This window comes from Anthonomus grandis, chromosome 9 (genome assembly GCF_022605725.1).
Source record: "Anthonomus grandis grandis chromosome 9, icAntGran1.3, whole genome shotgun sequence".
NCBI lineage: Eukaryota > Metazoa > Arthropoda > Insecta > Coleoptera > Curculionidae > Anthonomus > Anthonomus grandis.
Genome location: NC_065554.1, coordinates 17269941 through 17287449, shown reverse-complemented (window position 1 = coordinate 17287449; position 17509 = coordinate 17269941). Strand labels below are relative to the sequence as shown.

At 29.7% G+C, this 17509-nt stretch overlaps 1 protein-coding gene across 1 annotated transcript in view; it reads left to right on the top strand.

Annotated features, from left to right (window-relative positions):
• LOC126740528 (acid sphingomyelinase-like phosphodiesterase 3b) overlaps positions 1 to 17509 on the top strand; it is a 321078-nt gene that overhangs the window by 282613 nt on the left and 20956 nt on the right. The window contains exon 6 of the mRNA XM_050446601.1: positions 11399 to 11594. Within this exon, the coding sequence (XP_050302558.1) occupies positions 11399 to 11594 (196 nt within the window). The remainder of the gene's footprint in view (positions 1 to 11398; positions 11595 to 17509) is intronic.

Below are 17509 nucleotides of genomic sequence, written 5' to 3'. Positions count from 1 at the left end.
GAACTATATTTGTTCTGGTTTCGTCTTCAGTTTTATCTGTATTGACATTGAATACCTTCGTTATCGTTTGACAAGTTGTAGTCTTCCCTGGAGTAAATGAGGTATATATTAATTTAAACCAATTCGCAATAAACTCGGTTGCATTACTTTTAAAGACGACCATTGATAATGTTGAATAAATCTTTCTTGATTGATTCCCTGATAAATTGATTAATCATGTATATGTTTTTATCTTATAATAAGATTTTAACAAATGTTTGCCTAATACGAATTTTTTCCGTCCTTCTTGAGGGACGTCATGCATTTTAGCCACTGAAGTTCGGTTTGTTTTCAGATTGAGTCTTCATGAATTACTGCTAGAATTAGAAGATGATGAGCCCGAAAAATCCTCCATTCACTTAATTCCTCCCGATAACGGTGCTTTAACGGATGAAGACAGCGATAAATCGGATGATGAACATGAGGCTATCCCAAACCATTTGGAAGCGGCAATATTGAGAACGGAATGTGAAGCAGTTATTTACACCATAAGGCCAGCAGAATATGATTCCGAAGATGACCTTCCCCTTTCTCATTTTGTAAAAAAAACTAAAACACAAGGAGAAACCTCAACAAAGAAAAAAAAAGCTTGGAAAATCAACTCAAACATTACGGAATTGAAATATCGAAGAGCCGTCTTTTATTATAAATTCCACTTGTGTCCCTGAGCAGCCACCAGATTTAGTGATTTAGTGAATATTACTTCCCCACTAACATTTTTTCAACTTTTTTTTGATGCAACGATGTGTGAACATATTGTGACCCAAACAAATCTGTATGCATCTGAAAAAAATTTAAATTTAAATTTATGTCATGACGAACTGTGTGTTGTATTCGGTGCTTTAGCTCTTTCTGGGTATGCTAAATATCCAAACAAACGAATGTATTGGGGAGCTAATAATGATATTCCGAAAATATTAGCAGAAAGTATTCACCTCAACCTTTTTGAGACAATATTACGGAATTTGCACATGAACGATAATTCCAAAATAGATAAGGATGATAGACTTTATAAGCTTCGACCGGTTATTGGGCGGCTAAATGAAAATTATTGGAAGTACGGAGGTCTTGCTAAAAAACTGAGTATTGATGAGAGCATGATTCCTTATTTTGGAAAACATTATGTGAAACAATTTATTAGGGAGAAGCCCATAAGATTTGTTTTCAAAAACTGGGCTCTTTGTACTAGTAATGGGTATCTTTTAGCTTTTGATATTTATATAGGCAAACAAAATAATTTAACTCTTTCCGAGAATAAAGAATATGGAATAGGAGGCCACGTTGTCTTATCCCTAACTCAACAAGTTAAAATACCACCAAATGAAGGATATCAATTTTACTTTGATAATTATTTTACTTCGTTAAAATTACTTAGTCGATAGTCTCAGGATGGTTACTGTGCCACGGGTACTTTACATGAAAATCGAGTAGAAAATAGCCCACTAAGGTCAAAGCAAGAATGGAAAACTAAAAAAAGAGGCTCCTGTCATAAGTCTGCATGTCAAGATGTTGTAGTTGTTCAGTGAAAGGACAACAAAGTTGTAGCAGCTGCTTCAAATTTTGACGTATCTGCAAACAAAACAGATCCACGTTACTGCAGAGAAACTAAATCTAAGGTAAATGTTCTACAGACAGGCATAATATATAATTATAATAGAAGGATGGGTGGGATAGATAAATTAAACAACATGGTTGCCAACTATAGGACCCGAATAAGACAAAGAAAATGGTGGTGGCCAATTTTTGCCTATCTTTTTGATGTGTCCATAGTAAATGCGTGGCTACTTATAAGAATAATTCACCCTGAGGATCGAATGAGTTCTTCTTTAGTTATATTTCAAAGAAACATAGCCCTAGCTTTGCTGCATTCATATGGCGTAAAGTCTGTAAAAGGGAAACTAAGACCAACCTTACCGCTGGATGTTAGATTTGATAATATCAATCATTTGGTGGAATATTCTGAGACTGATAGAAGGTGTGCATTTTGCAAAAAAAAGGCAAATTTTGTTTGCGTAAAATGTAATGCGAGCTTACACCCCAAAATATGTTTCAAGGCTTATCACACTAAATAGGCAAATCAAAGAATAAATTTTTTGTTGAATATCAGAATATTTTCAGAATTTTTATTTTGTTATTTTCAGCATAATGTCCCTCATAAGGGACTGTTCTTTTTTTCATATGTATACATTTCTAGATTTTTTTTTTCACATTTGCCTGCTTATTTGAAGTATACTAAACAAATGTTTAATAAAAAACTTATGTGTTTCTTATTCCATCCTACTTCATGCGCTAATGGGTTAATATATGGTAATGGTCAAATGCGAACCAAGAAGTAATCTGAACCCAATAGAAAATGTGTGGAAAATAAGAAAATTTAAAAAAATTACAAATTCTTTACAATTATACAAAGACGTTTAAGATGTGTACAAGCCTGTCAATATTTTCAATGATAATATTATATTGTAACGATATTGGCAACGCCGCGAATACCAGTTGTTCTCTGCCAGTTCGAAATGACACAAATGGGCATGCGGCACGACGTCTCTGAAGATACGTGGAAGGTCAGCGAATCTTCCGGAATTATGGTCAGTCGCGTATATAAGGAACCGTTTCGCCGCAGCAAGAGGTTATTCAGCTCAGTTATTACAACGAAATATTTAAATCAGATATAAATAGCAGTAAATAGATACTGTGTAAATAAATGTTTCTAGTAGTAAGTGTATAAATAATTTTTCTGTCTCGAGTATCTTAAGTGACACATTGAATGAGTAAACGAATGAGTAGAAATGCTTCAATATAGTAGTAGTATAATAGTAGTCTAAACCTGCAGCTTCGACTTTGTGTAAGTGGTACCGAATGATGTTGCAAAGCAAAATTCACTCCGCAAGAATACGCTAATTTATATGACTCTATTGTCCCACAATGTTATTGCAGAATCAATGACAAATACTCTCTTAAGATTATGCCTATAACCTTCCTCCGGCAAAAACACGTAAGTGTGCTCATTTTCATATTATTCCGTAGCACAGTTTAGACGTGATCAGCATCACGTCTAACACAGATATTCACGTTAATATATTAGATCAAAGCTTTATATGTTTAATCTTTTCCATACATTCCATACGTTCACGCCATGATGGACAAATAACCACCTACACATGCAGACCGCTATAAAGCCGTTAATAACCACAAACTGAGCTGCCTACTGTATTCAAAATCTGATATTGCATATGTTTGCGTGTTAAATCAAATAATTAGAGGTTTGGTACTGCTGTGATCCTGTCAGAGATAAAACGAAAGTAATTTAATGACAAAAAAACAAATCAGATAACTCTGTTTATTAATTTAAAAGCGATTTGAAATGAAAATAGCTAAAACTGTGTAACAAGATGTGCATCTAATTACTTTCAAAATATCACCCATCACCCTTAAAACGGGAAGTTGTTTGTTGAATATTTCATGGTATAACAGTTCTAGATGTGCTTATGTGCAATTATTAACAGATACAATTATTAGATGAATAAAAATTTATAATTTAATGGAATACGAATTTGGAAAATTCCATTTAGTAGATATAAGCGTAAAAAAGTTATATTTTGTATGGAATTTTATTTTTTTTCCTGACTATTTAAAAATATAAGGAGAATGTATTACATAAAGGTGTTTCTTTTAAGTTAAAATGTCAATTCATTTTATTTTTTGAGATGCTTGTTATCATAAGTTTGACCCAATTTGAATATTTTATAGTAAGCCAAGAATTACACCATAATATTTTTGAATTTTGACAGTTTTTTACCTATTTTCTTATTTGAGTAATATTAGAATATTAAAATTTGAATTTAAATATTTTTTCATGCATTAACATGAATAGGTACGGAGTATTGCTACTAGTACATGGATTTTTATAAATAATTAATTGAAAGAGATTATCCTATTAGAATAATATAATTATTGAAGCATTTTTGAAGGAACCTTCATTATTAATAAGACTTTAAAAATCTCTTTTAATTAAAGTTTAAATGGCTGATTTGGGCCATAAACTCATACTCTGTATATATATCCACATATTGTATAGCCATATTTCGATCATATGCATACCCCCAATCGGTCGGTTTAAATTAAAGTTAGAAAAGTTCTTACCTCAAATATAAATTAGTTTAAAACTTGTTTTCGTACAATAAGGTATATTGGCATGGGGAGAAACTTTTTGCTCTATTCTTGGAACCCCTAGTTCTCGAACTTTATATTAAGTTTATTAAGTTAAAAAAAAGTTTTGTTTTGATCTGAGACATCGTCTAAATTACGAATAGTCTTGGGTTTGGAAAAAGTAAAAATAAAAAATATGTTATTAATAAATAAATAGTTAAGGATCTGATACAAAATGAAAAAAGCAGTTATGGTAAAAGCAGGTATGGTAGTACAAAGAAAATGATTAAAGTTTACATGATTGGATTACGAATATGTAGACGTCAAACATCACAAAACAGTTAAGGACATTCAGCACTTTCATGATTGACAAGTTTGTGCAAAAACAATAACTTGCTACAATGTTTTGATGCTGGAAACCATTGTCTCAAACCCGAGAAACTTGCATTTCTTGCTGAATTGAATTTAGAAGACCTTAATCCCCATTGTACAAGTCAGCAGCCTAATAAAACCAGATTTAAAAATACAATATTAATGTTACACAGCTCGAAATAAGTTCGTAAGAGTAGCTAACTATCAGAGAATACTGTTTTAAGAAAAGAACTAAATAGATTAATTTATGTCTCTATAATTTATCTTTTTTAGGAAACTTTTGATACTTTAGATAGCTGTTCAAGTCTTTTTAAAACATAGCTGCAATCCATTTTGGGGATATAACTGTGATTTCCCTGCATCTGCTGCAGAATTTATAAATGACCTGGTAATTTGTAAACCCTCCTAATTGCTTAAAATTTGTATGAGTCTTTTTTCCGTTTATGTGTTCGTCGGGATCTGATACAAATCTATTAAAAATACTAGATCGAAGAATCTACCATTTATATTAGAAAATATAATATAAATAACAGATGCTCAGCAATTATGTAAAAATCTATTATCGCACTCTGATTACACAGTGCATTAATCATCCGCCAAAATTAACTTGTGATCAGGATGACTATAATGTTAAATGCATAAAATTAAATAGTTACAATACTGACCTAATGAAATTTCTAAAATAAAAAAATTTTATTTGTAAAATAAGGAACTGAGATAAATCCATTGCGCAATTTGAAGAGTTAGTTTTCTGGATATCTATCTTGATGCTCAACCTTATTGGAGGCATCACTCTAAGTACCTTATTTTATAAACCAGAAGCAGCTTTACTCTTAGCAAACTTTATTAACCTACAAAATCAGGTAGAAGCGGAGAGTACATCAGGTAAAAGCAGAGAGTAGCGGATGCATTTTTTCACAAAAAAAAATACGATGAATAGAAGTAGATACCTATTTAAAATGTTATTGGGAGAATAGAATTCCTTAAGGATATATTGTTTATTCATAATTAAAAATAATGTCTTTTTAATTTTGAAAAGTTTAATGTACTTGTTAATTTTGTCTTTTTAATTTTGAAATGTTTAATGTACTACACATATTTGAACACGAAAATATGGAACAAAGACAATTGCCAGACACGTCGTTAATAAAACTCAAGTTTTCTGACAATCTTGTTAAGTGAAAGCCAACAAATAAATATTAAACATCAATTTTCCAGAAACTTTTAATGAAATCAATCAGTTATACAAGTAAATATAAAATATTGATACATTCATTAGTATGAGATATAAAAAGAAAGAGTTTCGTGCTTGCCTTAATTTTCATATGTTCTGACCTTCCAGTTTTTTGTTTGAATATCAAAAATCAATATACCTAAATTATTCATATTAACTTGCTTGTAAATTATCTTTTGTTGCTAACAATAAAATAAGGCATGTAATAATAGTAGTGAGTTATAAACTCATATGTTAAATTCGAAGATAACCATTGGGACCAAGAAAATCGTATAAGGTATAGGGGTTATTAAATTGATCATTATTAATTTTTTTAATGGACGTATTATATTTGCATTTCCAATAAATATTTCGTGCATTTTTTATAGGACCTCGATGAGATAGAGAGAAAAATGTAGACAATTTTTCATATAAATTATTGTTAGCGATGAAGTGATAGATCTTTAAGAAAGTAATTAACAGGACATAAGGCAAAAAAAGGAAGTTGGTGAAAGTCACTAAAACAGAAAACGTCGTATAATCAACTTTAATATAGATCATGATTAAATCTACCAAAAAAAGTATTATTTAATTTGCTTTAGAGCTTTAAATAAAATAATAATAATAATAATGGTAATAATAATAATAATGGTTTATTTACTTCTAAATATACATACTTATATATTAAATAATACATAATAAAACTATGAACTATTCATAATAAAAAGCTACATCAGCTTACCTCCAAAAAGAGGCAGCTGCTAGAGCAAAGGAAAAATTATATAAAAAAATACATGGCCGTAAAGCAGTGAGCAACGAAAAAAAACAATATAGTTTTCAGTCTACAAATTACAAGAGAAATTAAAGAGAAGATAGAGAGAGAGAGGGAGACAAAATAAAACAGAAGATAAGTAAGATCAGATAGAAATGAGATAGCATAGTGAGATGATGTGCAAATTAATCCTCTTGAACCAATTTAGCTTTAAACTTTCTTTTGAAGACTGGTATCGATAAAGAAAAGTCCATTATTTTGTATTTATTAATTACAGAGACAATTTGATAGGTAAATGACTTCTTAAATGTTTTAGTTTTATAAGGTGGTATAGTTAAAAGGTTTAATTTTCGGCTATTGATGTTATGAACATCGGTGCGATATTTAACTTTGCGGTAGAGATATGGACATTGAAATTTATTAATTTTATAAAAAAATACTGCTGAATGTAAATTGCGCCGTCCACTCATATTAAGCCATCCTATTTCGGACAATTTGTGAGATATTCTTTGACTACGCATTATGCCGAATATGAGTTTCAGACAGCAATTTTGCACCTTTTTATGTGTAGACTGTCCAAAAAAGGCTCATATACGTGATCAGCAAAAGTTAAAAAATAATAAAACCATTATTTCACAGAGCATAGCTTTAGTTTTTTGCGATAAATAATATCTATGTGAATAAATTAGTTTTAACATCGAATATGCTTTTTTTAAACAAAAAGTAATATGTTCTTTAAATTTTAATTTATAATCCAATATTAAGCCTAGATTTTTAACTGAGTCCTTAAATTCTATTATATTGTTGCTTTTTATACTTAAAGTTTAAGTTTTATACTATTCTGTAAGTGGTTTTTATAAGTTTCATTACAGAATAGAATAGTGTGAAATAACGTGAAGAAAATAATAAGATTTTTTAAATATTTAAATTAATAAATCGGAGCAGATTACATAATACAGTAAACGATTCTCATTACACATGAACACTTCCAAGACCAAATTAATTATTATTTCCAAGATTATTATCAACGAAACGCTTTTCATGAATGCTACAAATATTGAACAGGTATCATCCTTCAAATATTGAATAAATATTCAATAAATTGGCGCCATAATCAAGTCGCTATGCGACCCGAAGTGGGAGATGCGTTCTTAAATAGAGCAATCCAGGAAATTTTTTACCAGAATGAAGCACGAGTTCTGATTTGAGCTTGGAGCTTACAAAGTGCATGGTCAGGTACTATGTCTTTAGTGTATTACAATACAGTTATGCAGGGTACATTGGAATGAGAGCATTTAAAAAAGTAATTTTTTTACCTCATTTTTGCCCAGAAATGGGGCCTAAAAATGCGAGATTTCGGCTAATATGAGATCTACGCCCTTGCGGAGGGTCTCGTTGGATTCACAAGGACAAAACTAAGACTAAATTGTTGAAATTTTTCCGAGGGGCTAGAAGCCAAGATATCGACCTCTAAATTTAATATTTTTTAGTTTTCGGGTATACCCCCTGTATCAAATTTTTTCACCAGAAATTGATTTGTTTCTATTTCAAACTAATTCTACGAGCTGCTTATTTTAATGACATACATCACGAAAATACCTTTCTATGTTTATATGTGGGGTTATAATGGGATTCGAACTAACTACTTTGAAAATTCGAAAAAAGTAAGTTTTTACCTTGTTTTTGAGCCCAAAGATGGGTCTTAGAAAATGCAAGATCTCGTATCGAATTTTTTCACCAGAAATTGATTTGTTTCAATTTCGAACTAACTATACCAGCTGCTTATTTTCATCACATACATCACGAAAATACTAGATTATAACGGGATTCAAGTCAATTTTCGACCTCCTTTTCAGTCCTGGGGCTCAAAAGAGGGTCGAAAAGAAAATACGATGCTTTCAAAATTTCTGGAAATGGGCTAAGTCTACAAGATTTTGCGGATGGTCTCGTTGGATTCATAAGGACGGAACTAAGACAATACCATTGGAATTTTCCTGATAGTGTCCATAGAAGCCGAGATATCGACCTCCAAAATTGATAGCTATAATAGCTATAATAGCTATAATAGCTGGTATACTGAACATTGAAGCGCGCTTGGTTTAATTATCTGGGAAAGTTTACGGTTTTACCAGCGTCACGTTGTTGCACAACAGACACAACTGTCCCACAAATCATTTAATTTTTAGGATTCGCTATATATTTTCATTTTATAACTGTATCATTAAGCCTAGACATTGAGCTGTCACAAATATGATTCTTAACTGAAGAAATTCTTCTTTAACTCACAGTGATTCCAATTCTGTTCCTACCCAAAGACAATATCCTATTTAGTTTCGGAGACCGTCGCATTCTAGAGCAAGATTTTCATTCTATAAAGCTATTTTTTTCTACTCAAATTAAATTCTTTTAATTAATTAATAGTTTTTCTATTCATTACTGGCATTCTTTAGATAGTGATAATGTATACCGATTCTTTGTTGCGTCCACAAGACAATTAGGTATCTTTGTATCTTATATTTTAGTAATTTTTTTATTATATTTCATGTCAAGTAAAAAAATTATCAATAATTCATCTATATTCTCTTAGAACGCGCAATGTCTTTACCTTATGGTAGGTAATTTACTATTTTATTTGTCACTTAATTTAGATTGTACTTTGGTATCGTGTTAGTTAAATAATATGCGCAATCACACGAATTAGAATAAAGTAGGCTAGACTTATTTAATTTAAATAAAAACAATAAGTCAAAATTCATCAGAGGGTTTATCTGCAGCTGCTTTTCCTATACGACGATATTTGTCGTCCAAACGGTTTACCTCTGCTCACTCTCTTAAGGTCACAGGATAAGGGTGGGAAATTGAATAAATGGGAAATTGTACGTCTATCTTAAAGAAGGTGGTAGAGAAAGTGAGAAAAAGTGCTGAATCAATCCCTAAGTCGAATTAAATTTTAGTTTGACTTGATTCAAATACTTAGTAATTAAACGTAAAGAATAAAATAAATAATTTTGGCAAGTAGTGAAACCGTCGTTTGATTTTTACATGTTCTTATTTATCTTTAAGATAAAAAAAAAGATGGGAAACTGGAGTATCTGCATTACTTTTTAATACCGCTACCAGACCCTACTGATCCAACTAGAAATAATAATGTATACAAGGTGTCTACTATAAAAACCGCCAAACTTTAAGAAGTAATTAAATAAAAAATGTCGTATAACATTTTTTATTTTTTCGAAAAGTTGTTAGTTCTTTTAGTATTTAACATTTTTTTGATTTTATAAAATTTCTTTGTTTTTTTTTTCATATAAACAAGAATATATCCGTTATTCTTACCACCACATAAAATTTAGATATACCATCCGAAAGAGAATTAAATTTACTATATGGTGTTATTAAAAGTTAAAGGTAACATTTGGGAAATGTGCAAAATTAGTGGTATCTTCTTCGTTGTCGTTTTTCTAAAATTTGGTAAACACAAAAGGTAAAAATAAATGCATCAGATCCTATTTAGGTAATTAATATTTTTTCTAAATTTAAACGCGTCTTAGGGCCGTAGTGGCGTAGTGACACATTTCCGGACATGGGTTCCTATACACAAATGGATTCTACTGTTGCACTGAACAACCCCTAGAAGTTTGATCCCATAGTTCTGAAACACCCTGTATATAACAAGAGAGGGACACGCATTCGCTTTTAGAATAAAATAATTACTATAAGTATGAATTATTAAAACTGGTTTGGAGTGTCCATCATACTTATCTCTCGACGTTCCATTCAGCCCTATTCAGCCCATAATTATGGAAAATTATTAATAACTTAGATTGCCTTTTAGCGCACACTCGTGCAAATCTTTGGTTATTTTTTTCACAAATTATTGATAATCAATATAGCATTTAACTGACAAAATCTTTCTCTTAAAATCTTGTAATCTGTAATTTGTAATGAATGTTATCTTTTTTTTCCAGCAATGTATTAAAACTTTATGATAAATAAATTGTTTTTGAATTAAATATTAATTCATACAGATTTTTAAATAGATTTTTAGATTATAACTGGAGTGAGTTGTTAGTTCTATTAGTATAGCATGTCATATCAAAAATACGTAAATTTAATAGAAATAAGCTAAAAGGATTGGTTTCAAGGCTTATTTTAAATGTTTTTAATTAAAAAATATTTTTCCAAATTAAAAACATTTTGATCTATTAATAAATTAAATATTTTATGACAGGAGATACAATAAGATGAGATTAAACTTCACTTCCCGAATTTTTATACCGTGATTATCTACTTCGAGATATCCGGTACATGACATATTTTCTACAATCACGTTTTTGCTACTACATTAATTAAACAGACGTATAACACACTAATTTTAAAGCAGATACCGTTACAAACAACATCCGACCGTCGAAATTTGTTCCCGCAAAATACTAGTTATTGATGTTATTATTGCGTTTGATAAATCCATATACCATTAGCAACGGCAAACATACGATGTCCATATTATCCTACGCATTTTAGTTGACAAATAACTGCACAAATGCGTTGGCCGTACGGACACCCTACTATAATAGCATCCTTCGATGTCGAAAATTAAATTTTGGTTAAACAGATTAAGTCAAACAAATTATTATTTTATTTATTTGGAAATTTAAAACAAATATTTTAAACACAAAAATAAATATAATTTAACATATTTTTGTTAAAACATGACATATATAAGTTTTTAATTAACTATATTTTCCATACAGAAAATTATCAAATTATATTTCTTGTATTATGTTTGTGTCGTATAATATGATTTAATATTTGTTCACTTCGAAATGATACAAAATCATTGTTATATTTATTTTTAGGTGTATTTTGTGGGGCATGTTCCTCCAGGGACAGATGAAAGGCATAAAGGAATAACCGCGCCAAACCACATTATGTACAGGGACCATCACAACAAGCGTTATCTCCAGATTGTGAGGAAATACCACTCGATGATTGTTGGACAGTTTTTTGGACATCTTCATTCTGATACCTTTAGAGTCTTTTATTCAGAAAATGGTAAGCCGTTTGATAAATTTTAATATAAAAGTTAAATCAAAAATAATATAAGCTATAATATTAATCTTAAAACTTAAATAATACGTTATAGATTATATTTTAATCATTAATATACTGAATATATATAGTTAGAGTGCTCCGTTCTAAAAAGCGTATAATCTGTTACACAACTAAATAATATATAACTATGATGTGATAACTCCTATACATAATAATTTAAATTACACCCTGCAAATTTAAATATTAATTTGACGTTTCTCCAATAAATTTAATTTTTGATGAATCCATAATATATTAAAACAGATTTTAATCAAAAATTATTTTATATTTGGATACTCGGGTCATTGCGACATCGCCACGGAATTTAAATACTTGATGAAATATAAGAAAAAATGTCCACGTCAAAAAGTTTGAAATACAGGGTGGTAAATTAAACTAGTAAATAAGGAAAATGAATATTTTTAACTAATAAATTCAATACAATTGTAGATATCTTCTGAATATTTGTATGCCTCTAGAGTTATTATTCGAGGCATCAGATTTTCGTATTTTATGTTTTTATTTATTCGAATAATGCATAACTTAAATGGGTATAGATCAACATTTACGTAAATCAGGGAATTTTAGTTTACTTTAAGTTTGAGGCCAGAGTTAAATTGGATTCTCAAGGGTTAGTAAGCCCAACATTGTTTTAGATTTTAAGAAAAGTTAAAATGAATAAAAAACTTATTAAAAAAGTACTCGATATCTTCTACATTGGACCAGAGCCTACCAGAACCTACCTTTGATAAAGCTAGCTATCAAAAAGTAAAATTGAAAAAAAAATACTAAAAAACATTGATACATAATGGTTTACATAATGACCGACCGTAGGTAGCTCCTTCTAAAAGTAGTAGCCCTACTAGAATATTAAATTAGACTTTCGCATATAAAAAGGCTCCAGTTACCAATTTTAATTCAACCATCGCATTTGCTGACATAGGTTTATAAGATTTTTTAAAGAAAAGAATGTTATTAATTTTTCCATAATATTAATGAAACAGTATATAATACAGTATTATTGAATAGGGTCTAGTTTATATTGTTTATAGTTTCTTAGGATATTTTATTGTAGTAAGTATTGATAATTTATCTTTTTTAGATTCTCATGCTTGCTTTAATTTTTGGTATTCTCTTGAAATTATTGGTTTTTATAGACAGGAACAATGTAAAATTTTTACCAATGTGGAAACCTAGCATTTCAAAATTTTATATGGGTCTTTAAAAAGGCGCGTTTTCCCCTTTTTTGTTAGTTTTGGTGTTAAAAACTTAGATAGATAGATAATAAACATCAGTTAGATGAAAGTTTTTGTTATCTGACGTTGGCAGTAAGAAAAGTGTATTGCAGGCATTAATTCATAATTTAAATGGATGATATGGCGGTTATTTATGATAGAAAAGTTTTTAAAACCATTATAAATAATGCCTACTTGGCCTTTTGAGCGCAATAGTTATGGCTTTGCTTGACCAGTAAGCAATAAATTAATGAGGAAATAACGATAAAAAAAACCTTTAAAATTAAATATAACAGTAAAGAATAAAGAGATAACAGTCACCAGCAAAAAAGAGGGTGTAAGATAACAAATCTTCTAAGTTAATCTTTTTAATACAAATTGATTTTTTTAGGATTATTGTTTTGAAACTTAGTACACCTGGTATAAAATAAACCAAAAAATAATAATTTGTAGATTTTAATTTTTAGTTTAAATTTTTTTTTACGAAAAATGATGAGACATTAATGTTCCAGAAAGTTTTTTTAGCAGTATAAATTTTTAGGTACTAACTATCTAACTACAGTATGATATCGCGTAATTAATGTACGCGCATACTACATTACACAACCTGCACAAAAGATTGGTTCTTTTTTTAATTTTCCTTTGAAAGCACTAGCGCCTTCTTGTCATATTTTAGGTAAATCATCGGCCAACTTTCCTGGTTCTTTTACTCTTGAAATCAGTTTTTCCAAAATATGCTATCAATGACTCATACTTATTAAATAAAAGTATTTGGTATGTTTTGTTTTTAATATGATAAAGAAATTATGAAATGCGATCAAGATATGTAGTCCACTTTTAACCACCAATTTGTAGATTTTCTTTCGGTCTCGTATAAAGAAACCATTTGAAGTTAATCAAATTCTACACTTAATATATGTACACTGAATATAGTTATGGATGCTTTATGTTGTTGTAAATCAAAATAAAATCTTTAGTTTGCTATCTATTAGATGAAGTTCTCTGATTATTAATCTTATTTAGGATTTCCCTCTTATAATTTTACTTCAAATTTTGACACATCCTTACGATTCCAGTCAGCCTTTTTATACGTTCAGCGAGGGCTCCTTCAGTGACTTCCATTTCCTTACGACTAGGAATATTCAGAACATTCACGTACGCTTACAACGAATGACATCTCGTATATATATTTTAATTCTACGTTTTTTGAATTTAGTGTTATTTATTGTTTGACGGTTGACCTGTTCTTAACTTTTACTACTGATACGTCAATTGTATGAAACGCTGAGTCACTTCTTGCCTAAGGAAAGGTTTTTTTGAAGCACCCTGTACAAGTACCTTGTCCCTGTAGTATATTTTAAATGGGTTTTTCAGGTTCGTTTAATTACAGTTTCGATAAAAGCAATTAACGCCTATCTTCAATTATAGCTATTTTTATTGCCTCCTTACTAAGAGATTATTTGACCAACATATGGAAAAGATTGGTACAGACGTCAGTTACTAGCATAAGTTATTGCAATTGTTTTTTTCAATTTTTCATGAATCTCTTGTCTTTGATTTGTGCAATAAGCTATATAAAGAAAGAGCCGTCACGATATAGATGATGGTATAATAAACTGAATAATAGATTTTACTTCAGAAGATTTGTAGACCTTCAGATATTGTCATCTAGCTATTGATGTTTTTATCTTCTTCAGCATTTTCCATTTTATTATTATAGTTAATTACTCACTTCTGACCCAAGTTCAGATAATGTGATAAAATTTCGATTTTGTATGCTATAGGGTCGGACTTATACGATTCTCCCTCACTTCATCTAATGTTTTCACATAGTACTTCAACTCCTCCTGGGTAGAAACTTTTTTTTAGTGCTCATGCTCTACAAATATCAAAGGTAAATAATGTGTACACGCCTAATGGGATACATTTACATATTTCGCTATGAATACCTGTTGGAACATATATATATTTCAGGGACAAACAATAGGATAAAACACTCACATAAACTAATTTATTGTGGCATATTTATGTAAAAATGCTTACTTTGCGCATTCTATAAAACAGCAATAAATAATTAATACCGACCACTGGAAATACAAATACAATACTAAAACATATACTGATTAGATGTACACACTATGTACACACGCGTGTTCAACTCCTGGTTATTTATTGGCCCGTGTTGCCAACTCGTGAGTTATTATCCCAAAATCATGAAACACTAATGTCCCAGTGGGAAGTATTAAATACGTGAAACCCATTTTAGAGATGTATGAAAAGCTGCTGGGACATATATCCTACAGGAGTTTAAAGGTTAGAGAAATAAAATATATTTAAAACTCATTATAATAACATAATTATTGACAAAATACAAAAACAATATTATATAATTTAGTGAAACATTAATTACAACGTGTATTTATTTTACATAAAATATCAAATTTACCTATAAATATCTTTGTATATATGTATTTATTATTGTTTTGTTTACTAATAAATGAGATACCATATGAAAAGTTTTGAGTCAGTAATTAATAAAATCCATTAATCCCAAATTATATATTCTGCTTTTTTGTTTTACGTAAAGCTTTTCCAAATTAACGCTTAATGATACTTAATGATCATAATTTAAATTTCTGATCGTGAAATTCTAGAAACAGTCCGTCACTAATTATTTCGATATTTGACTGGCAGTTGTTGAAATTCGATTTAGTCGATAACAATTTAGTATACTTCGCTCAAATGGAAAAGGGCTGTGAAATGAAATTGGTTGGTTAATTATCTAATATCAGATGATATGAAATTGATGTTTTATTCAATAGGGTCGAAGTTTTGTTTCTTTATTATTAAAAATATTAATTATAGAATTATTTTTAAAGGATATATATGAAGAAGCTATTACTGTACCCACGAGTTATATCCTTCATAGTTTTTGTAAATATTTAAACATTCTTAGACAACTTTAAATGTTTTACAACTTCGTTATTGACTGCAAGCGCCACATTAAGCAGATGAAACGATACAAAAATTATCAAATTATCTTAGGATTTGACAATTTGAGAAAATTAGACAGGACCATAATATCACTCTTTTTAGCTTGTGGCTTAATATTGCAAGTTAATACTTTGATTTTTGCACCCAAGACATTTGTTGGCCGGGCGGTATTTCGGCACTGATTCCTTCGATATCAATTTTGTTATATGAGCTAAATGATTATTAAAAAGTTTATATTTAAATTTAAAAGATACGGGTTCTGGACAGACCTATATGGTTGACACATTTTGGAGTGATTTGAAAGAACAAGGACCATGAAAAATAACAAAAATGTAGAGAAAAAGTGCACAAACTGAAGAAAATATTAAGAGAACTATCAAAAGAATGTTCTTTCTCTTCAAATCTAGCAATGATTTTGTTATTTTAAAAGCAAACAAAGGCAACGCAACTGTGGTAATAGTTACAAAATTTAAATCCGAGATATACAGGGTGGCGCACTGAAAATTTCCCATCCCGAATTTTTTTCCGAGACTTTGTGAAAAATCAAAAAACGCGTTAATTTTTAATTTTAGGGGGACAAAATAATCTGGAATTTATAAACCTTAAACGTGGGGGTGAAAGCTACTTTTAAATGGGAACTGAGGTCAAGATATCTCATTTTAAAGGTCTTTTCATGTGGTTTATTATGGCAAAATTTTAATTTGCTGTCTTAAGATTCTGTGATATCTCAGCTTATCAAAATATTAAAAAAAAGATTTTGTTTTTATTTATTAATTTAATACCCATAAGACTAAGCCGTTTTGAGGTAGGGTATTAAATGATACGCAACAGACCTTTCAAATAAATTATTAGTTTCAAATTTTTAAAAGCGTTTTTTTTTTAATTTTTAAATGATAAAAGTTTAAAATAGTGATTTCATATTATCACTTTCATTAATAAATAATAATATACAGAATAAAAAGAAAAATTATGTATTTCATTTACTTTCACTGAATGCCTAAATAAAAAGAGTGTTGGATACCTAAAAAAAAATAAATTACCAATAAAGTTGTTATTTATGTATTTAGTTCTAATCAATTAAATGTTGAAAATACTCTCTTCCAATATGCATACAAAAGTAGCGATACTTTTGCACATTATGTAATATTTCAGGTATAATGTGTTGGCACTCGTGCGCTCTATAACATAAATTTTGGATTTTAAATGACCCCTTAAAAAAAAAGTTAAGGAGTGACAAATCAGGAGATTTGGCAGGCCATTCAGTTGAACTTCTCTGTCTAATCCATCTTCCATAAAAAGTTTCATCCAAGAATTGCCTTACTGAAAACGCATAACGCGGAGGTACTTCGTCTTGCTAATAAATTCAATGTTCTGGACAATGGCACTCATTTTTCTCAATGGCTATCTCCTATTAAATTTCCAGGTAAAAATATGGCTCAATAATCCGATCACCGAAAATTACAGCCCATACATTTAGTTTTTCGGGATATTGGGTATGTACTTCCCTAAATAATTAAGGGTTGAAATCCGTCTAATATTTGCAATCATGTCTGTTTATAATACCATTAGGGAAAAAGCTGATTTCATTAGAAAATGAAACATTAAAAATAAATTTTGGATTGCCAAGGATTCGTTCACTAATAGTTA